A 24,529-nucleotide genomic window follows, 5' to 3' on the forward strand; every position below is an offset into this window, starting at 1 on the left:
CAGCCACAGGTTTCCAACACACACACACACACACACACACACACACACACACACACACACTGACACACACACTGTATGGTCCAAATTCCTCCATGATTCACATTTAAGATCCTTCTCTCTCTGTAACAAGCACAGTAATAGTCAACATAATGTGATAAGACGGAACAGATGAGCTCTGCATATCATGTTCACTCTTGGATTTTCTGCTGCATTAATACAGATTTTCTGCTCCTAGATATGATGATGCAACACTCTCCTGTGTATAATTCTTCCTTAGCAAATTCTCTCATGCAAAATCCTCGCCATTTTGATCAAGAATCCTACAATGAACTCATCTCTCCCTATTCAATCTGGCATTTTTTTGACTATTTTTTCACCCTCAGGGTATCATGCAATCTTACAACCTTGCTGCTAAACACTTTTTAACCAATGCATTTTCACTAAGATTCACTATAGCTGAGGAGATAGAAACTGTGGCGTCCTCCAAAAGAGGCCAGGTCACATATACAGGTACTGGACCAAAAAAGTGGGCAATAAATAAGTGGCTTCAGTACATGAATATAAAGCGATACAGCTCCTTTTGTCCTCAGTGTCCCCTAGTACATCTGAGGCAGAGACAAAAAGGAATGGTGATGAGGAATGGGCGGATAGGGTTGAGAGAGCATTGTGCAAAGAGAGGGAGGAGTAGAACAAGGGAGGGAAAGGAGAGAGTCGTGCTCGTCAGATTGAGGCCCAGCAGGATGAGGGCAGATGCTGGAAGAGAGCCAGACACCAGGAGAGACACAAGGACACTGGTCCACTGCGGTACACTGCCAAGCTGCATCTCACTTAACCTCCCAGAAATCTGCACACACACATGGCACACGCTCATCAGCTAAACTTACAGGTTTGTAAAACGCTAGCAGCTACCTGTGGACGCTTTCCACACGACAGCAGTGATTGTATGGTGCATGAGTCATACTGCTGTCTCACTAGGGAAAAGTTCAAATGCACAACATTTGACTGAAACGAACACTCGGGCACGCTTTACAATGCAGTTTCTTCATTCGTCATCTGTACCGACAGCTGCAAAATGACCAACTTAAAAAAAAGATATCAGCTCCATTCAGTTCAGCAAGCTGTCCTGATGCTGAGGGGAAGGACTGTGAGTCAGTGAGTGAGTGAGTCAGTGTCACTGTTGTAGGGATACCCTTATGCTGCATTATACAATGTGTCCATGTGAGTGAAATTCAAGTCAAGGTAAGTGCTTGCTTCAGGAACACCAGGTTATATTATACCAAGGTCATGCTCGAAAGAAGATACCTTTTGAACAAGGTGGAGACAATACAAATAAACCCTGTGTGTCCGTGACAGTATGCTTGTCACACACACAGCAGGGCTCTGTCAAAGGAAGTCGTACACTTTATGCAGCGCTGACTTTACGTGACTTTGTTCTTTTTTTTAAATTGTGAAATGTTGCATGAAATAATTTGTCATTAAATACATGTGGACTATGCATTGATTTTGTTTATTTGCTGCCGCACACATACACAGTATGGGACTCATGGGGTTTACAGTGACAGCTACTGTGCCAGCGTGATGATGCAATGCTCTGGTTTCTGTTTATGAGTGACTCAAGGAGCCAAATTATGTGCCTCAGCCTCAAGCAGCAGTCTGATCTGCAGTCGACACTGCTGCTAGACCCTGAAGCTGCTCTGACTCACAGGACACCTGAGAGTTGAGCCGTGGCTGCACAGTTTCCAGGGTCACGGGGCCTCAAAACTAAAACCTCACACACATCCGACTCTCCCCCTTGATAGCATTTATCTTATCTGTTGAGGTCAAGACAAACGGACTCCCAGGAAGCGCCTAAAACCAGAACCAGGGTATCAAAGGAAATTGTTTTAGGTCAGCTTTGCCACTGTAGTCGGGCGACTTTTTGCTCAGCCTCATTCGATTGCCACGGAGACCATCCCTTGGGGGAGCAGAGGGAGGAGGCTGGGCAGTGACATCACGCCTACAGCGTTTCTGGTGCCAGTGAGATATTTCAGGTAAAGTTACAGCACGATGACAAAGCACTTTCCATTTCCCTGCAGTCAGCTGCATTCGTTAAAGATGAATTAGTGGGAAGAAAAAGTGGAAAACGTGGATTTACACTTTTCGTGTTTCCACACCTGGAACATGTTGTTCAGCATATGGTACAGCTGCTATATGAAACTCTATAATGGTTTCATTTTCAGGCTGTCTGTCTGGCCTGTGGGGGAAGAGGGATATATGCTTTCTCTGACATGCTTCCTGGGCTTTCCTTTGTCTCATTGAAAGCCCTGAACACAGAGTCTTGATGCAGAAGAGTGAACTTTATGAATAGCCCCCAGAGTGCCATTACATGTTCTCCAAAGAGCAGATGGATGAATGGCACCCAGAGAAATAATGGCAATATGTCTCATGGTTTCTATTTTTGGCAGCACTGAGTTACAGTTTTAGGGCAAATACTGTACCACATAAAAATATCATCAGATCAGGAAAAAAAAAACAAAAGAAAACTCCAATGCTGTGAATAATGGCACCGGATGCAGCCACTGCCTTCTCTCTTCCCTTCACTGATTTGTAACCAGCATGCTTCAGTAAAGTTCAAGGATGACAAGAGGCACCTCTCCTGGCAGACACTCCCCATGTTGGCACACTGGGTATCATCAGAGGTAGCACGCTGCTGCGAGGCCTGACTCCTCTCATGTGGTGAATGTTGGCATGATGAGGACAGCAAGGAGATGAGAGGCGAGGGGAAGCCCGGGGTCTCCTCCTCCGCCCCCCCAACGAACTGAGCACGATCCTGGGTTTGCATCCTTACATCTGCCTGCAGCAGCAGTGTCAGAGAGCACCAGCTGTGGAGCTAACCGATTGCAGTTTTCTCTCTCTACATGTGTGTTGGTGTACCATGCATGTGAGCTCATATGTGACTGCCTTCCTCTCCGCTACCGTTTATTTAATTTTTTTTAATGACCAGGATCCCACAGCAGAGTGCATCGAGGCGCATCAGCTGTGACCGTCTTCCAGCTGTGCAGCACTCGAGCGTGTTCATTCATAGGTGCATACACAGACGCACATACACACTGGGATGTTCACAGAGGAGCACAATGACAATTGTTGGCACTTTTTGAAATTATCAGACACATTTTAAAGACATAAGTGTGCATCCTTCTTTAACTCTCCCTTTCCTGATGTTGAGTTGATTAATTATTAACATCAATAGTGACGAGGGAGTCTTACTAGCGTGCAACAAGGGTTGGGTATATTTTGGAAACACCAACTCTGAAGACATATAAACATGGTATTGTACAAAATCATTTTTTCATCAAAAAAAAAACAAAAAAAACCGAAGCTGATATTTTTGACACACAAGCAGCAGTAGAAGAACTTAGCCTCAGCAAGAGTCTAAAACTGCTTACGTTTTTGTTTAAATCAGGATCTATCTGATCAAAATTATGATCAGTCACAGCAGAATTAATTGATTTGAATTTTTTGGCCACCTGGTGGCAGCAGAATAAGCTGGCATATTAGACCTTCAGACGTTGTGGCAAACAGCTGCTCATTCACACATCTAGCAGAGACAAAGCAACTTAACCATGAGTTTGGTTATTTTGTGTTTCTGGGCACCTTGTGGGGTCATCACCACTGGCAACATCCTTCATTACCTGTTGTAAAAGATCTATAGGAAACACAGAAATCTCGATAATGCAGCTTTTATGCAAGCTTTTGGTGAAGGTTTTCTACCCTCTGTGCTATAGACACGATATGACAACATAGTTGACAACTGGTCCCGACAGTATATGGTGAAAGTATTATGAATTATTTAATTGTAGAAAGTATTAAAGTGTTTTCACAGGCCCTGAATTTTTAATAAATGTGGAATAGCATCCAAATCTTGCACAGTTGTTATATTCCAAATGTAATTTGCAGGCCTAAATGAAGAAATGGCTGATAAATGATTAAGTTAAAGAAAAGTGACGTTGATCTCCTCATGAGTCCATAATACTCCAGTCTATTAAGCCTTATAAGTTTACCTCTGATGCCGTCCTTACTTCGCCCAAACCAGAGCAGAAGGAGACAGTCTGAACTGCAGGTGTCTCTTGCTAGCGCTGCCATCAAGCTATGCAAGAGATGATTAACGGCGCTGGGTAATTTGTACGCACCTTTTCATTTTCTCCTGGTTAAAAATACACTGAAGAAGGGCTTTAATTCCTGCAGGGGAGACAGCGGGTACAAGAGCACTCAGCAGTTCTGAGGCAATGCACCTGGAGTTGTGGGACACATGGTATGTCGTGTGCAAGGACCAAGGTCTCAGTAGCTCTGCATGGAAAACAAAAGACTCAGCAAAGAAGTGGCCGATGGGATAAAGTCTGCGAAACTTAATTGCTTCACTTTTAAATTATCCTGTGTGGAGATCCTTATTATATGTTAGTTCATGTCAGCTCATGGTTTCTGTTTTTGTTCAAAGCTGTGTTTACCTTCCTTAAATGTTTAGTTTGTGTGTGTGTGTGTGTGTGTGTGTGTGTAGTCTCTTACAACACATTTGCAAAAGAAATGAGCCTTTGTATGCACAAATCAAATGCTGACCACTAAAATCAGGTAGTTTTAGTCTACTTTGACATTTAAATCATTGTCATCAAGACCAAATCTTACCATAAGAAAACAGACCCAGGCAAACACATACTTAACCTACACTCAGCCAAATTATTTTAAGAACAAATTTGTAGTTTACCATGCAGTATATTATGAATATAAGTGCCAGAGAGTGGTTATAGTGGTTAAAGAATACAGAAGACTATTATCAAGATTCTCCTCTTGGTTCTCTTAGTTGATAAATTCATGATAAATCCATTACTTTCATTTGTTTAAATGCTTCCTTATCGAAGAGACCCAAGGCAAATGGAATTTCAAGCAAGCTCGATGTCCATTTCTGTGCCCCAATTCATGTTAGGTTTAAGTAAAGAGCGTTTTCTTTTTTTTCTTTTCTTTTTTTTTTTTTTTTTGCAAGCTCTGGCTCGCAAACTGTAATTCCCTTTGTCTCATGGGAAACACAAGAATTATGGGTCATACTAAAAGCCTCTAGGTGAAATTTTAAAGTAGTTTCCTGACCTGGATGACAAATCCCAGATGGCCCCATTTGTTCGTTCGAGGACAAAACACAGCTTCTTCCTTTTTACTGCATGTGTAAAAATAGTAACAATAATATTTGCTAAATCAACTATTTTTGCTTGAACAAACAGAATATTTTTCTTTTCTCCAGGTCTGAGTAAATCCCAGTCGGTACATAAAGTACAAACATTTACTGTAAGTGATTCAAATTGCCTTTGCCACATGTCTAATGAAGGCAGCGACACACTGGAATGCCCATTAGATGTTGTTCTTACAGCAAATCAGGGTTTTAGTGAGTCAAATCCAGTCTGGTACAACTGTTTTGGTGGCATTGTCTGTCTCTTTTTTTTTTTAGAATTTAGGTCTTTGTGGTGAATTTGTGATAAACTGTATTAATCTTACAGACGTATAAATCCCTGGTCGTGTATAGGAGGACCAAAAAAGTGCATCTGAAAATCAGCAATTGACATATAATTGAGTTTACACATTTTCATTAATGACAGTGAAAAATAGTACACTATAAACCTAGTGAGTCTGTGACGGATTTGATTCAATGAATTAGCCCATAAAGCTTTATCTACCAAAGTTGCAACTAAGTGTATATTCAATTATTGTTATAGTACACAGAGGTCTCACTGCAGACTTCTTGCAACCAACTGTTATGAAACTCCATCAACAGAAGTCCAAAGAAACTTTTGAGGATTTGGGAGGAGCAGCAGTACTGCCACATCCAGGCACAAAAATAGTACCTACTATACATATCTACTATGAAACTTTTTTCTTTTCTTTTCTTTTCTTTTTTTCTTTTTACAAACTTGGTTCTCCAAGACTTCAAACATCAAGGATTGTGGCATTTTTGTAGCTAGGATATGGTCAGCTGATATTGTTGTTTAGGAGTGATTCTCAAAAAAATAGTGAAAGTCATGAAGTATTAAGTTAATTTAAAAATGTTGGTATGTTTTTAAGGCTGTTAAGAGACAAGTTTGTCAAAGCAAACCATGGACTACATTAGAATATGTACACAACCCGCATACTAATAACGGCTTTATGATATAGTTACTCCTCTAGACTTTGACTAGGAGTAAGAAGGGGCTAAATAATACCACCGGAGGCTGAATGTTTCCCTTTTTTCTAACAGTAATAACGCAGATGATCCACTAGAGGGCTGTGGTGAGCTTTTACAAAATGATGGCGATTCAACAACAGAGCTCAGCATGAAATCAAGCATGACTAAACCTACAGTTCAGAAGCATTACAAAGAACTGGACCACTTCATGGCACAACAAGTAGGTTATGAAGACTGTGCTGTGCTCACCTGTGGATTTAGCATTCATTTCTGATGTAAGAGTTAATCATGCACACTGAAAAAAATTACAACTAAATGATACTAAGTGACTACTCCTAATCATTCCAAACAAAACAATTACAGCTGAAGTGATGTGATGAATTGCCTAGTTAATTTACACAAATAGCATGACAATCAAAAAAATGAGTTCCAATATTTTGTTAAGCAAACACAACAAACTGGCTTTGCAAATGTTGTGGTTTGTTGATTTTCTCTGCTTTAATTTTTTTTTGGGACATTTCTGACAGTCGAGCAAAAAGAAAAGATAACTGAAGATGTTGGACTGAACATTGATCTGTCTCACTATTTTAGAACATTTTAAATTATTAATGAGTTCATCTAGAAAATAATTAGCATATGCATCTTGATTGAAAACAACAGCTGCAGCTCTAAAAATGATAAAAGTCATAATTTTGCAAACCTCTTGTGCACGCTGTACGCTAGCATGAAGCATTAGAGGACATACAGCTGTGATATTAATTTTCACACTTCTTTGACTTTTTGCTGCTAGTTTGTGTCACTTGAGCTCTCAGCCACTTTGTATTACAAGCTCACGTGCAAGTGTCTGCTGGAGGGATAAAAGGTAGCTGACGTCAGACCCAGTTGGCATGCCAACTCAGAGAATGGAGCTCACGTCTGGAAAACAGAGCAGCTGAGGCTGTTTTAGTAAAAGGAAACGGAAGCACAGAGACGACAGCTTTTCATGATATTCATATTGCTACATATCTACCAGCGCAATGCCTGAGGCTGCAGGCTAGCTGCCCCTAAATACTAGCAGTAATAGCCCTAACCAATCGATATTGCTTTCACTATCTTTTAGGAAACTGACATAATATAAAACTCAACATTCTTCAGTGTGATACACCCAGAAACATATGCATGTTGAGTATTTGCCCCATTCCCCCCTCTCTCCAAGGACAAAAAGGTGATAATCCACCACAGTTGGAAAGTCTTTGTGAAAATGCAACACAATGCCATGGTAACATCAGAGGGGGTTACCCAGGAAACCACCGTCGTCATGGAGACTGCATCACAAGGCGGGCTCAACACGCAGGAGGCGGGACGTGCCGCACGTCCTCCCTCCTTTGATCCACGCTGTTTTCATCCTGTCACCACAGCGCACATGACCTCAAACACACATCATTCACAGTTTCCACGGAGCAAGCCCTTCCTGCTCGCTTTGAACGAAATTTTCAACGAAACTGGGTACTTGTTTAACAATTGAGTGACAGTTTGACCCGGAATCACTTCATTTCGATTTTTATTGAATATAGGCTATATAGGCAGTTCTGAATAAAAATACAACTTTACGAAAAAGCTCAACTTATAATTTCTGATAAGCGTTTCCATCTACACCACTCTGCGCTTTATTACCTGAATAAAAATCCGAACAAGACTCAGAGTCCATCACCTCGACAGGTTATGATATTAAATATAACCTAAACAGGCATTTGGCTATATGAATTACCATAGTCTATTGATTACATTATTGGACAATGAAACTTTTCTTTTTACGAAGCACAAGACGTCGTTTTTTGTTTTTTTTTTTAAGTTTTTTTTTTGACTGGCGGGTAGATTCAATATAGTAGACTATATGCTACACGTGTATTCGCATTATAACATCAAGATATGTAGGCATCGTGTGGCACTATACACTGAAAAATAAAAATCTGTTTTAACAAGCCACTTACTTGTTCTCTCTGTCTTTTTTTTATCTTCTGACAACAGCTTGGACTGAAATATTCACTTTTCCAGTGCAAATGTGTTTGATTGCTGCAGAAAACACTCAAAACACACGGACTTGAATATTGCTTACATGAAATAAATCATAAATGCCTTGTTAAAAGGGACATTTGCAGCGTTCATCCACGGATATGGACTGACACATTACGATGGGCTATATAAAAAAATGTTATAGCTACTGTTTTCGTTCATGCTTCATAAATGATCCAATGTGGGGTTCATTTACACGTCTGTGAAGATCTTTTTGATATTCACGCAGTTCTGGTTGTTCTCGGTGGTGAAGTTGGGCTGTTTGAACGCACTGTTGATGCCCTCTTCTATCACCATGTACTCTGACTTGCTGAGAGACGAGGAGCTGCACGACCTCCTCAGCTCCTCGGAGGGGAGGTGCTCACAGCTGCCCGTGTTCACGTAGTGTGGGTGCTCCTCTCCGTCGGTCTCTCTGTGGTAGAAGTAGTTGAAATTGGACACAATCACTGGCACGGGTAAGGCAATGGTCAGCACGCCTGCTATTGCGCACAGAGACCCCACTATTTTGCCACCGATGGTCACCGGGTGCATGTCTCCATAACCGACCGTGGTCATGGTGACAACTGCCCACCAGAACGCATCCGGGATGCTGGTGAAACTGGACGTGGGGTCGTCTGCTTCTGCAAAGTAAACCGCACTTGAGAAGAGGATAACTCCGATGAAAAGAAAGAATATGAGCAAGCCGAGCTCCCTCATGCTGGCCTTGAGGGTCTGTCCCAATATCTGAAGTCCCTTTGAGTGTCGTGAGAGCTTGAAAATGCGAAATACTCTCACCAGTCTGATCACCCTCAGGATGGCGAGGGACATCGCCTGTTGGCCGCCGTTGGTCTGCCTCTCGGCCAGCTCAGTCCCCAGAGTGATAAAGTAGGGGATTATGGCGACGATATCAATGATATTCATGATGTTTTTGGAGAAGGAAGTTTTGCTGGGGCAGGCGAAAAACCTGACCAGCAACTCGAAAGAGAACCATATAATGCACAGCGTTTCTATCACAAAGAAGGGATCTGTGAACGGGCTGGGCACGTAGGGAGCAGTGCCATTAACTGTGGGTGCCACCGTGGCTAGGTCGACTTCATCCCGAAATTCCGGCAGAGTCTCCATGCAGAAAATAACAATGGAAATCAAAATGACAAGCACAGAAACGATGGCTATCCCCCTTGCTGGCCCAGAGCTTTCAGGATACTCAAACAAAAGCCAAACCTGCTTTTGAAAATCATTTTTGGGCAATATGCGCTCCTCTTCTTTTATAAACCCTTCATCCTCGCGGAATTTCTCCATGGCCTCCTCTCCGAGTTGGTAAAACCTGATCTCCTCTGAGAAAATATCAATGGGGACGTTAACAGGTCTCCGTATGCGCCCCCCTGACTGGTAGTAGTACAGGATGGCATCAAAGCTCGGTCTGTTCCTGTCGAAGAAGTACTCGTTTCTCAGTGGGTCAAAGTAGCGCATCCTTTTCCTGGGGTCCCCCAGCAGCGTGTCTGGGAACTGGTTGAAAGTTTTAAGTTGCGTCTCAAAGCGTAGACCCGAAATGTTGATGACCACCCTCTCACAGCATCCCTGTCGGCTGCGCTCATATCGATCCACCGACAGGTGAGGCGCCGAGAGCACGACAGACTCTTCCAGCATGTTTTCCACCGTCATGACGCCCTTCTGCACCTCGGCATAACCCCAGCTGTCAGTCGCGTTGGTGCTCTCGTGCCTGGCTGACGAGGGCGTTTGGATCACGCTGGAGGTCTGGTCATCCATACAGGTGGTTTTCGGTCCGGAGGGGCAGAGAGCGCCACGCCACTCCCAGCCAAAGCTCACAGCTTTGGAGAGCTGAGGCCGACGCCACTTACATCTCTTCTAACCATCACCTATCTCTGCGTATCCACACGCTGAAGCGCTGCGCTCCTCTCTGCCTTGTTTTTTTTTTTTTTTTTTTCTCTTTTTTACAAACACGTCGACACCCGCCCACGGCGCGCATATGTCTGACATACGTCCGCCACCCGCCCAATCGGAAATTAACTTGACACTTAATGTCGAGCACCCACCCCTCGTGTGGTGAAACGAAAACATTTGATGAAATTACATCCACACCTGTTAGATCCAAGTTATATTCTCACTCTGTGCGCTCCTATGAACCCTTTTTCACCTTTATCACGTGGGGATGAAAACAGATCAGCGCTGCTATTTCCCTTTCTGCGTCCTTTTCTCGAGGATAATAACAAACCCGCAGCATGAATCCAAAATGCATTCAATGAAATGAAAAAGAAAAATCACAACAGGGAGGAAATAAAGTCTGTCTAACTCTTCTGACCAAGACCAAGCGATGTCATTGCTTCACTTCTTTTCCCACAGAAACTGATCTAATTTTGGTTTTGGCGACAAATGACAACAAAAGGGGGCTGCGTGTGGATGTCAAGACATCCTCTGTCCGAAAGTCTTAAACAAAAGCAGAATATTAGGATGCTCATTCTTCTGTTATTCTTGTTGTTGAGGGGGTGTTGCTCTCCATGGTGCTGAAAACAAGCGCGCACCAGCTTGGAAATCAATGCGCGCTCTCTTCAGCGGCAATGAGTTGAGTTTATTATGTGCCCAGTTGGTCTAAAGATGCTTCCCTTGATACTGCAAAACACAACACAGAAGCTCTGGCATCAGTCACCTCATTTCCACTCAAACAAAAAAAGAGAAAAGAAAAAACACTTTGCCGCCATGTGTTGATGCTATCGCCTCAAAGAAGCGTCTCAAGTGCCTTCCTTTGTTACAGCTGTGGTTAATGACGAAAATGCTAAATCTGTGTTGTTATAATTCACACTGACAGGCTTCATCAAAGAACTCTGCCACGTCTGTGGCTTAGGATGATGTGCCCGGGGTTAATGAGTTCAAATGGGATTCAAGGCTAAAGCACAGTGTGCTCTTTTTCATTCTCATCATGTCACTCTAGGTTTTAATTTCAACATGTGGAGCCCAAAGGAAAAGCTCAGCCACTCTTCCCTCCAAATATGGCAATATCTAGTACTCAACTATGAACATACTCAGAAAAGCCTCTTAAAGCGGATGACACTGATCCAAAAAAACCTATTGACCTCTTTTGCTGCTGGGAAAAAAATTAGTTCTGGGGCATGGGAAAACCTCCCACCATTAGGATAAAAAAAACACAAACAGACCAGACGCACAGGGAAATCGTGGTAATAAATTTCATAAATTAGAGTCTATTAGCCAGTGCTTAATTTTTTTTTTATGACACAACAAAACAAATTCATTTCCTTGAACTGCTTAACTAGGAACCACACTACTTCATTTAAACATTCTATAGGGACCTGAAAGTGCCAGATGTTTCAGAGAATGGCCCGCTCTCCAAAGAAAATCCTGTCTTGCCACTTTTTAAAGCATTAATTTAACCAGTCAGACATATATTCAGCAACTTGCACTTCTTGATATAATTGCGATTTCAAAGACATATCTGCACTCCCATACGACTTAATCAGAGTAAGACTCTCAAAACCAATGTGTAATGTCACCACCTCCTCAGGTTGTGTCAGACCTGAAATAGGCACAGACATGATTTCAGTGCCCTCAGTTGCCTCCAATGCACTGTCTGAGTATTAAGTGGGAATGGAATATAAATAATCATGTCAGGAAATGCACAAAAAAAGTGCGGAAACTAAATCGAGCACCACCACTACAGCGCTCGTGCCATTTTCAGAATCTCACATATGGTTGAAATTAAAGCACGCTGTCATGTCCAAAATGTTCAGCACAAGAAGCTGATTCTAACTTCATTTCAAAGTGAGCGTCTTCTGCTTATTACCACAAGGTCCATGTATGTGTGTACAGAGCATGTAGGTTACATTGTAGGAATTTAAAAAATCTGTAGAAACAGTGAAAAAATCTTAACCATCAGGCCACCAGAAAGACTATGTTAAAAAAAAAAAAAACAATGGACTACTGTAATGTTTAAAAAAAACAGTGAAAGTAATAGCAAATGTTTCTTAAAGAATATTTTTAGCATGTTTAAATACAGCAAAACATTGTAATTAGACTAAATATCTTAGAATATGTATATATGTAATTTAACAGGGAAAATAATCGTTAAAAATTTGTACCATTTTTCAGTTCTTTGTATACATAATTTTTCTTTCAATCAATGGCAAATTGTGTTAAATAATGCTATTTTTGCTGGTTTAAGCACAAAAAAATGTGTGGAATTTTACTGTCAAACACTTTAAAAGAGGGGGCACCGTGTAGCTCACCTGGTTGTGCTGGCGTCCCATGTATAGGGGCTATAGTTCCCCGACGCAGCGGTTGTGGGTTCGAATCCCACACTGACCCTTTGCTGCAAGTCCTTCCCCCACTTTCCTGTCCTGACTGTCCTATCTAATAAAGTCAAAAGGGCCAAAAATATCTTTAAAAAAAACATTTTAAAAGAGAAAATTATAATTATTTAAAATACACATTTTTGATGTGAACTGTATTTACTGTTGTGGCCTGTTCGTTCATGATTGACATACAAATAAATACTTTTTTCTGCAGTTTTACTAGATATTATCCACAGTTTAACAAAACAGGGCAATTTTGTAATACCATCATTAAACTGTTCCCAAAACTACAGTTAAATCTGTGGGGTTTTTTATAATCTTTTCTCTTTTTAGTGTACAGACAGCACCATTTATCCATGTTTCAGTTCTGAACATCCTCCTCTGTCTTCTGTATGGCAATTTGGAAATCATTCTCACTCCAGTTTTGTTTCAGTCTCGTCTCCTCTCTGCAGCCCAGAAGAAAAATGACCTTTCCCTCCTCAGTCTGATCTGAGCCTCTTCTTACTTTCCACTCGGACTGAAACTCCACCTCGTCCCAATCCATTATATTCTACAGCAGCGTATTGCGACATTTTAAGAGCACTTCACTATAAAACCCTAGTTCAGTACAGTAATTCTGCAACGCCATGCAGCCAGTCATTTGATGGCATAGTCGACACTGAATTCACGGTTAACTCCTACTAATTAAATCATGTATAATAGCACAGTGACTAGTAGAGCTAAATATGTCAGAGTAGAAATATTTAATAAAAGTGAACGCAACACTGCAAGTACACTGCAGTCCTGGTGTGCAATTCAGATAGTCAGGGAAGAAAAACACTGTTAAGCCAAAACCATATTTTCAGCATGGTCGTCAATACACTAGAGAGCTTTATGTCAGGTTGAAAAAAGGTTAATGCCATCCAAACCAAGACAAACAAACCAGAGGAGAGGAGCATATTAATCCTGCCTGATACCACCTCATTGAGAGATTCCAGGTAGTCGGTCACTCTCTGGTTTCAGCCCTCTAAATGTGAGGATTTGTAGTGTTTCTGTTTTATGCTTTTGCAGCTAAATATATAACATATATAACAAATGTTGAACAGTTACTCTGACAAAAAAAAAAGGTGTCTGAAGACATCACCATGAACTGTGGAAAAATTAAAAGTTTATATGTGACAGCCTGTATGTCCACAGACTTTCCTGTTGGTTGGCTTATATATACACATTTCTCCTGGAGCTAGTTTCCTTTCTATCTGTGCACATACAGCACATGTGTAAAAATATAAATCAATATAGTCTGCATTCTAACGATATTCTACAAATGTTTTTTTTTTTTTTAATCTCCAGAGACAAAACAGAATAATGGTGAAAAAAAAAAAGAAAAGACAAAAGAAAGCCTGTATACTTTCCTTTTCTCCTGGAATAATTTTCAACAGGAAGTGAAACTGCCAGAGCTTGTTTCCGTGGAGGTAAAATTTTAGGGATTAATAGGACAGCACTCTTGGTCAGTGTGATTAGTCCTAAATTTGCTCTGAAATTGTATCATTGTCCTTGATCATGAGCACTGACTATTGTGTTCATTCAGTTTTAATGTGTGATAGTATTTATCTGTTTGTTTTTGTTGTGAGAACGTTTGCTGCTCTCTTGGCCCGATCACTGTAGAAAAAAAAAAGACTTTAAATCTTCATGAGACTTTTACCTCATTCATTAAAAGGATAAATACAGTAGCCAAAATGATTAATCAGTGAATCAAGAAAGCATTCAGCAGACTGGAAGATAAATTAGTATAAATATAAGGTACAGAGATGATCAGTACAATCCTAAACCTGAACCACATCCACACACACATACGAAGATTAGACACTTCAGGTAATCCTATAAAGGGAAAAGGTATTATCATGTTGTCGTTTTACTTTATTCATTTTGTAACGCTGTGAACTACCTGCTACAAGTATGTAAGACAATATAAAAAAAAAAAAAAAACTTCTGATGTAAGTTTATTAGTAACAATGTATTTTGTATGTAGTTGATGAATTGCTTAAGATAGGTACCAGGTTGTTGTTCTTCATTTAATTCTTACAATAATGAGGTAAAGTAGGTTGCAAAACAAATCTTTAAAGTAATCCCTATTTTTTAAAGCGATGCTTGTAATGTTTTAGCTCAGCTTTGTAAGCTGACCTTACTGTGTGACAGATAATGGGAATATTAATCTAGGGGTTAAAGACAGGCGAGTCAATACAGGCATTGATCTCTTTCCCCATTTGATTTCAAAAGACCTATAGCCGAGCACTGCTGGGTGAAATGGACATATCTGGATTTATGTTGCTTAACTAAGTCTTTAGAGGCCTGGTAACGTTTAAGTGATTTTGGTGTAATCAGTAGCAACACGATCCACTTACGCCTGACTGTTGAGAACATGTGTATAAATCTGAAAAGCTTGTTTTTTGGGGACTTTTTTTGTTTTTTATTTTTTAAATTATCCTTTACAGTGGAGAAAACCATTCTGTTATTATCAACATCACAGTGTTTGCAAATTAGTAAGCATGGGAAGTTTTGTCTGGGTTTTCGTCTCCATGGCAACAAAACATCAAGTGTTTTTGTAAAGCGAAAAGGATTTTAAGTTTAAGAAGTTATATAAGTTCCGGTCTAACTCGTGAAGGAGCGGGTAGACCAGAGACTATTTTTCACATTCCCGCTGAGGAACGAACATGTTACATATCAGGATTAAAAGGAATCAGCCTGCTTGTGTGTGTGTGTGTGTGTGTGTGTCTGTGTGTGTGTGTGTGTGTGTGTGTGTCTGTGTGTGTGTGTGTGTGTCTGTGTGTGTGTTGACTGCAAGGCCACTTATCAAACACAGAAGAACCGGCTCAACATAAAAGGACAGATACAAAGCTTAGACCCTGGACAGGAGAAACACTTTCATTTTACAACAACACTCATTACCAAACAGCCGTTGGCTATTCCCTCACTGTCTCCTCTTTCTTTTATTCAATTCATTCTCCAGTTAAAAATAATAGCTGAAACTAAATTACACTTAAGTTCCCCTGGACCATGTTAGCAGTATTCTGGCTCATAATCAGATCGAATGTATCAGCTCAGGATCTGCTTCCAGAGTCAGACAAAATTCAGTTGTGATGTGCAGATTAGACTTTAAATGACGATTTAGGGAAACACGCATATAAGCGACATTGTCTCACAAAATGTTGTTCCTATACAACTTAAGCGCATTCTCATTCACATTTTTAAAGAAATGTTTTTTGTATGACTGTGACATGATAGGAAACACTTCTAGTTTGAAAAAAAATCACAATGTTTGCTTGACGTAGGAATTGAGGTGAAGGCAGCAGTCTACAACAGAACTTTTACCCAGAAAACTGAGGTTTGCATTCATTTTCACTCACTGTTTCCTTTTCATTTACTGTTTATGAAGGTTTAGGCACAGTGAATCCCTGGCTAGGTTTCAAAAAACATCATGGTTTGGGTTAAAATAAAACCCTTCCTTAACATGGATGAAGCTCCATTTCCTGTGTTACGAGTGGCATTAATAATATGGCTGATTAAAAATACATCAACTGACAAGACAGAACAAGAGGTAAATGTTTTTTTAACAGGCAGAAAATGCAGATGCAGTACCTGATTGTGCCACCAGGTGAAGCCTCTTACTGTTAACTGAGATGTTGTTATAGGTATTTAAGGGTCAAATAAAATGAGCACACTTCCCTGCTGTCTATCTAATTGCTAACTGCGTTGATGAAATCTGCAGCATCAAGTTGTGAAAAAGCCATCTGGCCGCTGTCCGCCTTGGCAAGCTAGCTACCTGGGGCTTCTGCTAACAATAAACCATATGCACTAAGCTAGGATTTTTAGCTGCAGTTGCTAACACTGCTAAGACTTAGGAGCAGCAGGACTCCAATTTCATGTTTCCACCAGCGTTAGAATTAAAAGGACAAAATGTATCAGCAAAGCCTTGCTTTGAGTATAAACACATTTTTGAGGTGCCAGTAAATACCAACAGACTTCCTAGACCAATAAAGTTACTGCGACAGTACTGGTGGACATCTGTTCCTACTGAGCAGCCGTTTCCAGCAGCTGGACTAAACATTAACTACACTAAACATGCGACTGCATCATGTAGATCAAATATGAGGGTATTTTTGTTATTAAGCCTTTGTAAAGAGATTAGTAATGTTAGCAAGTTATTCACTGTTGAAGACTGCAGCTTGTTTGCTGTATAACCTGGTGTCTACTTTATCTGTTCTTCAAATTCTGAATGCAACTGAGCTGGTTTTGTGGCAAAAATTACGGGCAAATCATTAAGGCAATCCAGGAAAAAAATATGCTTTCCTCAAAACGTCAATGACAAAGCAGTTTAGCTGGATAGGAATGTACTTTTAAGAACACAGAGTTGAAATAAGTTGATAGTTAGAACAGCAGATAGAATTGTCTACATGGAGGCCCTCCTGATTACACGGTTATGAGAATTAATGGGTTTATGACAGACATAAAAGAATCAAAATTGCCATCTTAAATGAATAAATTTCACTGCAGATACCTGCAATGTATAATATTGAGTTGTCAGACTTCATATCATGACTATTTTTTCACAGTCACAACACAGAGGTGATTTATTGTCTTTGTGCACTCCAGACAAGACATTTCTGTAGATGCTGACCTTGGTGTACACATGCCTATGTCCGGTCTCACATGCATTCATAAATGCTTAATAGCGTTTCTATTCCACAAGGTCATCCAGTCTATTTTTCTGTCATTTTCCAGTTCATTCTGTTGGCTGCCTGCTGAGGATAAAACAGACCTATTATGTATCCAAACCTCTGGAGCTGAAGCAGCTAAAGATAGCCTTTTTATCAGTCTGGGAAGTTAAAAAATGACTTATTAACTCTGGCAGAAGCTGGAATTTTAAGTGACATTACAAATGACATTGTGCGTCTGGTCTGGAGGGGGATGAGGGCATTTGATATAATAATCCCTTCCCAAAGACCTTAACTACATTTTTCATTCTTCAACATTGTAGACTGTGTCAGGGAAAAGGAGGATGGTTTCCATCAAACATAGCAGTGCTTGGACTGCTCTTTGAGTAATGAGGAGAAAGGCTTTTTCTGACTGTTCGGTCTGGCTCACAGGCACACACTGGTAGATCAATAAAGGCAGATAGAGAGAGAGAGAGAAACCAGCATCTATCGATCATTTGCGCATTGGCTTTGATCCCTGCCAACGCAGGATCATTACGCATTCACATTGTCCACTGCCACGGCTGCCACGAGTCAAGGTGAAGGCCAAGGTCAAAAATGAAGCAACAACGCTTTCTTGCCACAACATCACACAGCCAAGTGAGGGGTTAAATGATTGCTGTCGTGTTAATTCCAGTATCGGTATCATGTAAAGCACTAAAGCCCAGTTGACAAATTCAGTCCAATTAATTCATGGCAATGGATATATGGCTAAATCAACCTATTGCATAATGAAAATGGCAAACCTGTCTTGAAGAAATCATGAATTTATATAATGCTATTTCTTCGCCAAACTACATGCTATAAAAAAAATAGAAAAAGAAATCTGACCGCCAATGACTAATCTGCTCTGTTTGTCCATCAATACGGCTCCAATCTGCAGAGGCATGTACTGTACAAGACTTCCAAAGGTGCCCTGTTGGATCTGTACCAACATGTTACCAGAAGATCCTTTAAGTCCTGTAAGCTCTGAGTTGGAGCTGCCATGGATCAGACTTTTTCCAGCTGTTGTTACAAGATAATCAACACTGGGCTTATCAGTGTGTGTTCACTGCCAATGTTTTTTTTTTTTTTTTGACCTTACAAAGTACAGTTCTTTGATACCAGAGACTGAGAATTACACATAGAGTCCCTTTGGTTGATGACAGATAACTACTATGTCAAAATGGTAAAACATCTGTAAATCTGATTTATTCAATGTGAAATGCTTCCTAGGCTTCGAGTAACTGCTTCTAAATAGTTTCCGACTAGTGACTTTCTTCATAAGGATTCACTATTAAAATGTAAGAAAGTAACTGCACTGTAGCATCATGTGTTGCAGCACAAAGCAAACATAAAACTGTGGATTTAAGAAGCCAAAAAAGACATGAACTTACAAATGTATGACTTTATTTATTTATTTATTTATTTATTTAGACATATATAAATGGGGAAGTACTGTACGCGTGTTCTACAGTTGGCATTACTGGCAGTCAAAATGAAAGGGAAATGTTACACTAACTTCCACAACCCTCCATTGCAGTCACTCCCTGTTGGATTTGCTCATGTGTTTAGGATCATTATCCTGTTGAAAGATTCAGTTCCACTTTAACTGTCAAACAGGCAGCTGAACATTATCATCCAGCGCTCTTTGATATGACGTAGAACTCAGAGTTGAATCGATGACCGCAAGCTGTCTGGTCCCCAAGGCAGCAAACCAACCCCAAACCATGACATTTTCAACACCAAACTTCACACTTGGACTCCCGTTCTTTGGCTGCCAGTCCTGTCCAACCTGGCAGTCGTTTGAAATCTGCACCACATGAAGATCATTTTCCTTGCAGTGAAATGATTTATTTCAGATTTTTTGGAGATCTTTCTAAATCCCCTGGCAGACACATAGGCATACTGAAGGTATTAGAGTGCTCTTTCGATCTTGGCTTGATGACACCACACACTTCAGTAGCACCAGAGAACACCAGACCCCAGATGTTAAAGGTTTAAGTAAGTCAGCCTCAGCCTGCCACTTCCAAAGGAGGCACTAATCACTAACTTAAATCTGGAACCCCAGATTCTAATTTTGTGGATGTGTGGGTGTGTAAATGTACTTAGCTTTTCCATGTGGCTGATCTGTTTATATCTGCATTCATTTAAATTACTCGTGCAGTACCAACGCTACTATTTTGAAAAGAGGGCAGCTATTAGGATACATTCACTGAATGCACTCATAATCAAATGGAAATGGGTCTTTTATTAGTTGTTGGCTTTGACACAAACACTACAGTGATAAAATACATGTTGCAACATTAGACACTTCATATTGGGCAGGAATGAGTATGTGTACAGTTTCACTTAAATCAGCAAGTTCTTGTGAACACACTGTCAACACTCCAGCTGAGGATGTCATCACCTAAAGCATACAGTTGTGAAAGTGTGAAAGTCAAAATGTGAGGACTGCTCAGCAACACCACATGATGCTGCACTTCTCACATCCCCGGCATTACACCTGCTGAAGTGTATTTAGATCTAAATGATGGTTGTCGAGTAGCGCAAATAATACACACACAACCTGAGACTTCTTTCGTCATCATGAGATCAAAATGACTACAAAACGTTAATTTGTTGTGTGATTTGTTTGAGTGTATCATCTTGACAAATAGGCACAGCTCAACTCAAACACAGTTGAGTGTTTGCTCATCCAAGTGTATCCAAAAAAATAATTAAATTAGATACTTTTCACATGACTGTATGAGTACATTTTCTAATCATAACCTCATGTCGTGAGTGCCTAAATTTCATCATACAATTATTAACAATGCTTTACTTTTCATGAACATAGATACAAAGAAAGCAGAGAATACATATTCTGCATTTAAGACATTTAGGCCAAAAGGTTAATAAAACTGTTCAAATCAAACATTACCACTTTGAGATTTCTGATTAGTTCTATATAATTTCTTGGTTACTGAGTTGTAAAGAGGGACACAGTAGGGGTTTTATATGGGTCATAATACGTGTCTTGATGCTAAGAAATTTGGATTTGACATGCTGTATGCTTCAGTAAGTCAGTTTCACCACTAAGGAAATACAAGCAGCTGCTGCCACAGCGATGCATGAAACAAGCGTGACACATATGGAGGACAACAAGGGAATTAAATTCCTCTCATCAGCGCCTGTGCCTTAATTTTATATGGTTGCACTTCAAAAACAAACACACAGACATGCCACTTACCAGTGAATACTTATATATAGTCCACAATTATGTTTGCATGAGCATCACACACACACGCATGCAAACACACAGAGGCAGAGGCCAAACAATGCAGCCTTCCCAAGACAAACATTCTCTGTAAAAAAAAAAGTAATGTTTGTACTGAAACACAAATCCCATAACTGAATTGATGAATGATAAATACTTCTGATTAGCATCGTCTGACCTTTAACACAGACAGCCTCAAATATGAATTTCTATCAGGTTGCAGCTCCAAAATGGCATTGGAGCCACAGTTGAAAGCAAAAGCCACACTGTCCTCGGGGATGTGGCAGAATGTGATGCAAGTATAAAGAACCACAGTGCCAGGCATGGCGTGTGACTCGATACAGGTGTTGTTGTTATTCCAAACGGCATCTATGCAGCGAAATGGGAAGGTCGTGGAGAAGGAGGAGGGCATATGTTGGGGAAAAGATCCAGCCTCCTGGATTAAAGATCCCTGGGGAGTGCAAGCTCTCTGGCCCATGCATGACATGCTGTCACAGTAATAGATTGGTAGCGCTACGTAGAAAGACCCCCCTGAGCATTGGACTGTGGCTTTATGTCTGACCTCATCGGAGTTTTCAATAGCAAAGAGGCCACAGGAATGGGCTTGGCTGCTAATAAAGTTCCTTTAATTGATTGTAGACTGAGCTTGGTCTTATATTTCATCAAAAGGTTGATGAGAAGGTGTAGATAGGGTTCAAGGAATCCAGAGAGGAGTGATCCTCTGGGATTTGCTCCCATACATCTATGTATCACAAAAATCTAAAAGCCAAAATGATTCAATTTACTACAATGTAATCGCAGCAAACTCACACATTTTAGGAGCTAGAACAATCAGTGTTTAATAAAGGACTTATTGACAAATGCAACTATTGTCTAATCAATGAATTGACTATCCACTACAGCACTCAAAGGGGCAACACAGCAGAATACATTTCCATATATACACGTTCGACAGGTAGCACTCAGGACTTAATCAACAGGGTAAACAGTGTCAGTGTAGCTGGGGAAGGAAAAGTGAAACAAATGTTGCTTCGTTTTATATGAATATGCGTGAGAAACAGCAACCAGCTGGGTTTTTTTCTGCAAATGATCAGACTTGCACCTCAGTGCAGTAGCCGGTGCGAGAGACATCTTTGAAGTGCGAACCACAGTTTGTAAGGAGCAGATGGGCTGACTAATGTAACTCCTGACTGGTGCTGTGTGTGTCTCACTGCCAAATCACAGTGAGAGATGGCAGAACGGCTCTTTTGGGAATGTAGCAAGCTGCAACAAGAATCACCAGGATGGAGAAGAGAGCAAGAACTCAATTAAAATGGTTATCACAATAAACAACGCTGGGCATATGCTTATTTAATTTCTGTCGCCTCAGCTGCAGATTCACTTCTGTCTGACAATTTGATGTTATTACTGCTTTACTGCATGTAAAGCAGGAACAATGTAAATAGTCTAACCATTATATTAGGTTTGGCTTGACATTGTCAGTACATGTATACTGATGGTGATACACCTGTACACACTGACAAACCGTCATTTAGTGAGCAATTATGTATTTTAGAGAAAAGTACCCCCCTGAGGCACATCGACCTTTTCAAAAAAAAAACTCATATGAGAAGATTTCATAACTGAAGTCGGTATTTCCTCTAGGACTTTTTTCAGGGGACAGGCTCTTCGGGAGCCACGCAGCGAAAGCAAATGACATTTGACAGCAGATTTTACTTTTACAACCTATTAATTGAATGGCCAGTATTTTACTGCTTTTTAAAGGCTGAATGTAAAAATAAATAAAGAAATAAAACAACAAAACTAAATAAATAAAAATAAAAACAATAAATAATAATTTCCTGATGGAGCTGTAGAATCAGTAGCAAAGTTTGCACCCAGGCTCAGACCAATTAATTTTTCTGGGGTTTTTTTAATAAAAGAGCTCTAAGGCTCTGTTGTAGGGAAATTCTGGTAGAGGTGGCTGCTGATGCTTATCAGCATACATGATGCAACCTTCGCAGCAAGAAGGTCGCCAACCCGGTGGGGGCCGTCCCAGTGGAGGCACCAGAATCTTTCTGCGTGGAGTTTGTATGTTCTCCCCGTGCAGCGTGGGTTCTCTCCAGGTTCTCTAGCTTCCTCCCACAAGGTCCAAAAACATGTTGAAGTTAACTGGTGATTCTAAATTGTCCGTAGGTGTGAATGTGAGAGTGTTTGGTTGTCTGTCTCTAAGTGTAGCCCTGTGATAGACTGGTGACCTGTCCAGGGTGTCCCCTGCCTTCACCCTAAGTCGGCTGGGATAGGCTCCAGTCCTCCCGCCACCCTAATGAGGATGAAGCGGTGTATAGATAATGGATGGATGGATGGACATGTATATTCAGCAAAAAAATAAGAAAGCAAAACAAGCATCATGGACACTCCCCATTGTCAGTGTGATATGAGTGGAACCGGCTGTTTCTTTCAACCCCAGGTCCCAGCCTGATAGTCTGAGCTTCCCTTTAGGTTCTTCTCTTCTACTCTCATCTCTCTCATTCTCCCCCTACTGTACTCTGCTCTCCTTCACTTTGTTCCACTGCTCCTCCCTGTCTAATGTTACTTACATTAACATTAATATTAGATCAATTACACTCACATCCCATCTGATTACAGTGTGAACACGATTTTTTACCGAGCCATCATCATATATGAGTCAGTAAAAGGCTAATGATACCTGACTAGCATCATCTCCATCAGGTGTCTTTCTCTACTTAGAGAAATATTTGAACAAGCTCATCTGAAGATGCAGTCAGCAGTTCCATCATGGCGTGTAGATGTTAGCTTAATGCTATCAGTTAGTTCAGTCACGTTAGCAACACTGAGTTGGCACCGGGCCCAATTAACTTAAGACACCAATGTGTTATGTAACGTTAGCTGGCCACTACCATTTTGCGAATGTCTATTTAACTTGTAAAATCTATTCTGAGTTATCTTAAGCTAATAAGTCGACCTTTCCTCCGGTAAGTCGCTGCCCTGTTCTCTTAGACGACCCTCCTCTGACTCTCTGACCTGGAGCCTGGTTCTGGATGTGACGTCACTTTCAAGGCCACGCTCTAACGAGTAATTAATGCCACATTAACCCCCAAAAGAGTAGAGACTGAGCAAGATAGTTATCTGTAGTTTACCTTCGTACTCGCCAGTAATTAATGTTGTATTAACCCCTCAAAGAGTAGATTCTGTGGCCCGCCACTCCGAAATGAATGTCGAGGAAACACTGGAAGTGCAAGAAGTTCTAAATATCCAATATTTTACATGCAGACTTTCAAAAAGAAAGCACCAGTGAGCACAAACTTTGCAGTGATAATTACAGAGTTTTAAATAGCTCAACTTCTAGCTAGGGTTGAAACCATTAATTCTTCCGCTGCTACACAGAAAAATTTGAAAATCTGATTGTGATGATTCACAAAGACAGAAAATGACACAGGAAGATCAGTGAGCAATTAAAAATGAGTCAAAACACAGTTGCAGCCATTATTAGGAGACAAAGGACAAGCCACGGAATCAGTAGTCAGAGTGTCAGTGGTTGTCCTCCTACAAAGACATTATAGAAAACGCGCTACCTGCACAATCTTGTTATAGAAAACAGACTTCTGTGACAACTCAGACAGTGTGAAAGACATTGCTTAACATAAGCCCGTGTATGATGTCCAGAAAAAAAAAATCTGTGCTTGTTCTTCGGCACAAAACTGTAAGAATAAACTTCTCTAAAGAACACAAAACAAATCCAACAAATATTGGGAGAACATTCCTTTGTCAGACGACACCAAGATACATTTTTTTGGGCTTAGACGGGGTACAGCAAGTTTGATAATAATCTGGTCAGGACTACCACAATTAATGCATAGTTCTGACAGTGAAGCACAAAGGTAGGAGTATGATAATATGGGGACATGACATTTATAGACAGCAACATGAATGCCTGTGAACATACCAAAACACTAGCTGACAAGATGATCCCCTGCCTCCTGAAGCCTGACAGAAGAGGAATGTTCGAGCAAAATAACGATCCAAA

General features: G+C 40.6%; 2 protein-coding genes across 2 annotated transcripts in view; both read right to left on the bottom strand.

The window, feature by feature from the left end:
• Positions 1-24,529, bottom strand: part of LOC103356200 (adenosine receptor A1-like) — a 711,380-nt gene that overhangs the window by 64,937 nt on the left and 621,914 nt on the right. The window lies entirely within an intron of this gene.
• kcna3a (potassium voltage-gated channel, shaker-related subfamily, member 3a) lies at positions 8,426-9,979 on the bottom strand. Its single transcript, XM_008280230.1, has one exon. It carries the CDS (start codon positions 9,977-9,979, stop codon positions 8,426-8,428), a length of 1,554 nt encoding a protein of 517 aa, XP_008278452.1.

This window comes from Stegastes partitus, unplaced genomic scaffold (assembly GCF_000690725.1).
Source record: "Stegastes partitus isolate 25-593 unplaced genomic scaffold, Stegastes_partitus-1.0.2 Scaffold5, whole genome shotgun sequence".
Classification (NCBI taxonomy): Eukaryota; Metazoa; Chordata; class Actinopteri; family Pomacentridae; genus Stegastes; species Stegastes partitus.